Source organism: Nicotiana sylvestris, chromosome 3 (genome assembly GCF_000393655.2).
Source record: "Nicotiana sylvestris chromosome 3, ASM39365v2, whole genome shotgun sequence".
NCBI classification, from domain to species: domain Eukaryota; kingdom Viridiplantae; phylum Streptophyta; class Magnoliopsida; order Solanales; family Solanaceae; genus Nicotiana; species Nicotiana sylvestris.
In genome coordinates this window covers 122,871,841-122,877,593 of record NC_091059.1, presented here as the reverse complement: position 1 = coordinate 122,877,593, position 5,753 = coordinate 122,871,841, and the positions used below count along the sequence as shown (strand labels likewise).

Here is a 5,753-nt window from a genome sequence, read left to right as displayed (position 1 = left end):
ATCCTCCACTATGTCTATGAAAATGGCTAACATGCACCGTTGAAATGTCGCCGGTGCATTGCAAAGCCCAAAAGGCATTCTCCGAAAGGCGAAGATGGCATAAGGACAAGTGAAGGATGTTTTATCTCTATCTTCGGGGGCTATTGATATCTAATTGTACCCCGAATATCCATCCAAGAAACAGAAGTGCGATCGCCCGGCCAGCCTGTCCAACATTTGGTCATTGAAAGGCAAGGGGAAGTGGTCCTTCTGGGTGGCTGTGTTCAATTTTTTGATAATCTTTGCAAATTCGCCATCCCGTGACTGTACGAGTTGAGATCAACTCATTGTTCTCATTTTGCACAACAATCATTCCCCCTTTTTTCGGCACACATTGGACAGGGCTGACCCAACTGCTATCATAGATGGGGAAGATGATTCCCGTATCTAACCATTTGATCACTTCCTTCTTTACTACCTCTTTCATGTTCGGGTTCAGCCTTCGTTGATGTTCTCTGGAAGGTTTGTGCCCTTCTTCCAAGAGAATCTTGTGCATATAGAAGGCTGGGCTGATACCCTTTATGTCTGCCATGGTCCAGCCAATGGCAGTCTTACTTTCCTGCAGTACTTGTAAGAGCTGTTCTAGCTGGACATCTAGTAAACCGGATGATATAATAACAGACAAAGTAGAATCAGGGCCTAAGAAAACGTACCTGAGGTGAGCTGGGAGCGGCTTCAGCTCCAGCTTGGGTGGTTCCTCTACTGATGGCTTTGCTGGAGGTGTAGCCCTTTTTTCTAACTCAAGGGACTCGAACTGAGGTTCCCTTTTCTAGAATCCTTGGCCTTCAAGTGCCATGACCCACTCAGCTAACCCTTCACCGTCCATCTCTTCTAAATTTGTCAGACATGCTATCTTTAGCAGTCAGGGTCACATCATCTTCTTGCAGGATCACATCCACTGCCTCTACTAGAGAGCAATTAGCATATTCACCGGGTCTCCTCATAGATTGCTGAACATTGAATATGACTTCTTCATCGTTCAGTCTCATTTTTAATTCCCTAGTCTCACAATCGATCGGTGCTCTTCCAGTGGCCAATAATGGCCTACCTAAAATGATAGGTATCTCCTCATCTACCTGACAGTCCAGAATAACAAAGTCTGTCGGGAACACGAACTTCCCCACTTGCACCAACACATCATCAAGAATCCCAGTAGGCCTTTTTACCGTGCGGTCAGCCAGCTGCAGCAGCATCGAAGTCGGTCTAGCTCTGCTAATACCAGTTTGGTGTATATAGCTAGAAGCATCAAATTTATGCTGGCTCCCAAATCACATAATGCCTTTGCAAAGGCATAACTCCCAATCGTGCATGGAATAGTGAAGCTACCTGGGTCTGACATCTTTTGAGCCATCGGTTTGGTCACTACTGCACTGCAGGTCTGCGTTAGAGTCACTGTGGATAGGTCCTGAAAATCAAACTTCTGTGACATTAGGTCTTTCATCATCTTCGCATAACCTGGCATCTCCCTCAAGGCATCCATCAAAGGAATATTCAACTGAATTTGACGTAGCATCTCCATGAATTTCTTGTATTGATCTTCCTTCTTTTGTTTTACCAGTCTCTGAGGGAATGGTGCAGGTATCACCCTTTGTGCACTGTTTGCTGGCTTCTCTCTATTGGGGTTCTTTGGCACAAGAGGCACCACCTGTTCTGCAGCTTGTTCATTTACCTTAGCCTTACCCTTTTCATCTTGACCCTGTTCAACCACCACTTCAGTCAAATTTGATGGTTCATCTACCTTTAGTGGAATTGGAGTGGCTGGCATAGTCTCTTTGCTGGCTTGTGCAACCTCCTACTCTTTGTCTAAATCTCTCCCATTCCGGAGACTTACTGCCATCAGCTTATTCGTATTTTGCTCCTTGGGGTTAATATTTGTGTCCGCTGGCAATGTTCCCTGGGGGCGGTTGTTTAAAGCCATAGACAACTGCCCCAACTGAGTTTTGATGTTCTTTATAGCTGAATCATGTACTACCAACTTTTCTTGCATATTACCATTTGTCCTAATGAGTTGCTGGAGCATCCCCCTGATCTCTACCATGTTGTTATCTTGTTGCTGAGGAGGTGGCTGATATGTCAACTATTGCTGGTTCTGCTGTGGGTAGCCCTGTTGTCTCTGGTGGTATGGCACCATTTGGCCTTGAACTTGCATGCCCCCAAGTTGAGGCATGTTAGGTCTGTATTGCTAATTTGGTGCCGGTCTCCACTGCTGTCCTCCTTGTCTCTGACCCAAAAAGTTGTTAACATAATTCATATCTTCCCTTGCCCCTTGATTTTCACCCTCTCCGCTCCATGGACACACATAAGACTGATTAACATAGGGTGTACACAGTCCTCCATTTGTCGTGTCAACAATATGCATTTGTTTGGTACCTATATCATCTATCTTCTTTGTCAAAATACTCATCTGAGTCATGAGTGTGGCCATGTTCTCTGCATGCAAATTATTTGGGTCAAGAGGAACTGAATGCACTATGGGTGCCAGTGTTGTACCTTTAGTCATCTACCTCGAATTCTGGGACATCTTGTCAAGAAGGACTTTGCACTCGGTGAATGTCTTACTCAAAAATGCACCTCCAGCTGAAGCATCTACATTGACCTTTAGATTGTCAGCTAACCCCATGCAGAATCTCTGGCCAAGCATCTGGTCTGGAATGCCATGGTGAGGACACTTCACCAGCATCCCTTTAAATCATTCCCAAGTTTCTTGCAAGGTCTCAGTCGGCTGCTGCTTGTACTGCAATATTTTTTCAATCTGCCTTGCAGTCTTGTTGGGCGGGTAGAACTTATTCAGGAACTGCTTTACTAATTCCTCCCAGGTGACAACGGAATTGATTGGGAGCGAATTCAGCCAAGTCTGAGCTTCCCCAGTCACAAAGAACGGGAACAGTAATAGCTTGATAGCTTTTGGGGTCACATTTGGTTGCCTTTGAGTCACACAAATTGACAGAAAGTTTTTCAAATGTTGCTGAGGGTCTTCAATGTGTGACCCGGAGAACAATCCTTTATTCTGTAGCAGATGTAGCATGTTGTTGGTGATCTGGAATGTCTCCACTTGAATTGCGGGCACAGCTATGGCAGTTGCCAGGTTGTCAGCTGTAGGTTGAGCCCAATCATAAAGTGCATCTTCTGGCACAAAAGGTGCCACCACTCTGACGTTTGGGTCAGCTGGCTCATCCCTGATGTTTCCGTTGACGTTCTCTATGTCACCCATGTCAATTTCAAGCTGGTGTGGTTGTTGTGATTGTTGGATCCTCTTGTTGGCATGGTTCAATGCCCTAAATGTTTTCTTGGGGTCTGAAAGTCCTTCAAGCAGTTCTCCAGTCCTTGAAGAATTTCTAGGCATACACCTGAATTCCAAAAGAGTTCAAACGTTAGAATTTCAATGAAAATTGATTAACACCTTTGGAAATTGATTTGAACCAATAATTTTAACACAACTTCTAAGCTGTAATAAATAACATCGTTAGTTCCTCATCAACAGTGCCAAAATTTGATAACACCCAACTATGCCTTATAAAAAGGACTAAGCGGTCGCTGCAAATATAATCTGGTTTTAAGTCCGGAATGGAATCCTCAGGAAACTAACCTATCTTTACACTCTTCGACAATGTTATTATCAATTCAATCAATCTCTAGATGCAAGATTTTTGATCAATAATGATTGGGTTTTTGTTTAACTACTTCAACTACTATTAAAAACAACAGTAAGCTAAAACAAAGATAATTCAATGGTAAGAAGGTCTAGGGCAGTGATTTTCCCAATTGCTAGTTTAGGTCTTGACTCTTCCGCTATAATCTCACCGTAATACTCTATGAGGATTAAGAGTTATGGGTTATCTTAATTATCTCTCGATCAACTACGATAATTTACTAGAGCATTCTCTCGAACTACTCTAGCTGACAATAGTTATGCAACTCTAAATTATCCCACCAAAGTTTTGTTATCTCTAAACTCACTTTTAAGTTCAAGTAATGAATCTCTTCAATTACCCAAAAGTGGTGTAGTTCAACAGCTATCTAACCTAATATTCTTTCTCAAGTAAAATAAGGTAATTAGACACGATTAATCAAGGGCTCATTCAATTAATCACCATGCAAAACGTAGTTGAACAATCATATCATACATCCGGCTTGATTATAACAACTTGAGTCAAAACTTCAACCAACAGTTGGTTCCATCAACCCTAGATAAGTATTTAGCTACTCATAACAAAATAAAAGAAAACTACTAAATTGTTCATAATGTAAAATTGCAAGAATTAAAAGGAGATAGAAAAACTCTAATGTTTGGTTGATCTTCTCACTCTTGTTCTTGCCTCCAAAAGTAGTCTAAAATCAGCTTAGCCCAATCTTGGGCGAGTTTCTAAAGCATATAAGGGTTTTACAAAAGTTTTCCCGATTTTACACTTTGGTCCTCAAACTTTCCAGCAGCGTGAACAGTGCACCGCGGTCGCGGTGGCCTTATTGCCCAGGTCATTTATGCTTCTTTGTGTTCGGGTGCTTCTCGAGTGGGCGTTTTTCTTCACATTATCGCCTCCAAAACACTCCATGTTGCTTCCTCTCATGTAATATTCCCTTCTAAACAAAAGAACACTATTTAGAGCATTTTGTTGGCAATTTATCTATAAAACAACAACAAAGTATGGTCATATTAAGGTGTAAACATCAACTATATAGCCTACTATCACCATGCTTCTTGAGTTTTATGGGCTTAGTGATTCCTTGGAGATTCTTGACGAGCCCTTTGCCAGGTTCGTACCCACTCCAATTCAGTATACTTTCGATCTTGTTATCCCACCATTTGTCTTTGTCAAGACCATTTACCCGTTCGATGTGATGGTAAGTCTCTCCACCTAGCTTCTTTCTTCCTTCGATTGACGGAATGGTCTGGCGACTGCATATAAGGTTGCTACCGTCGCTGTGAATGATCACCTCCTGGTGATTCCATTCAAAATTTACCGCCTAATGCAGTGTTGATGCTACGGCCCCAAAAACATGAATCCACGGCCGTCCCAACAACAGATTGTAAGATTCTGGCACGTCTATCACTTGGAAATTAACATCAAACCAAGTTGGCCCCATTTGCAAACACAGACTACTCTCCCCAATGGTGGACCTTTGGGAGCCGTCGAAAGCTTTCACATTGATAGCTCCGTCCTTTATTTCATGCATTCCCTTACCCAATTTCTTGAGCGTTACCAGCGGACAAATGTTAAGACTGTACCCTTCATCGATCAGGATTTTGGTGATAAAATAGTCTTCGCATTTCATGGTGATGTGCAGCGACTTGTTGTGACCCAACCCTTCAGGTGGCAGCTCATCCTCATGAAAAATAATTTTATGACTTTCCAATACCTGTCCTACCATGTTAGACATTTCCCCGCCAGTGATGTTTCTTGGCACGTATGCTTCACTCAGCACCCTCAACAGAGCATTCTTGTGTCCCTCAGAATTTTGTAGCAGAGCAAGGATGGAGATTTGCGCCAGTGTTTTGTTCAACTGGTCGATGACCGAATATTCCTTGGATTGTATCCTTCTCCAAAAATCATCCGGCCCTATCTCAATGATGGGTGGCCGATTGGAGGCCTGCTTTCTTGACTCAACTAAGTGTTTAGGGGTATAAACTCTGCTAGTTCTTGTCATACCCTGTGCCGCAATAGTTTCTTCAAACCTAACCTTGCCTTGGCTGTATAGTCCCATGGTATAGCCTTTGT

General features: G+C 42.8%; 1 protein-coding gene across 1 annotated transcript; it reads right to left on the bottom strand.

Moving 5' to 3' along the window:
* Window positions 1-854: 854 nt before the first annotated feature.
* Window positions 855-1,804, bottom strand: LOC138887966 (uncharacterized). Its single transcript, XM_070169759.1, has 2 exons — window positions 1,259-1,804; window positions 855-1,115 (listed from the first exon to the last, which is right to left on the bottom strand). The coding sequence occupies exons 1-2, from the start codon at window positions 1,802-1,804 to the stop codon at window positions 855-857; spliced, it is 807 nt and encodes a 268-aa protein (XP_070025860.1).
* Between the last annotated feature and the right edge of the window lie 3,949 nt (window positions 1,805-5,753).

What these genes read in the sequence shown, in the direction of transcription:
- LOC138887966 (XM_070169759.1), bottom strand. Translation starts at nt 1,804, where the DNA reads ATGCCAGCCACTCCAATTCCACTAAAGGTAGATGAACCATCAAATTTG. An exon ending in TAGCTATATACACCAAACTG is followed by an intron (nt 1,116 to 1,258) that starts GTATTAGCAGAG and finishes CTGGACTGTCAG; the next exon opens with GTAGATGAGGAGATACCTAT.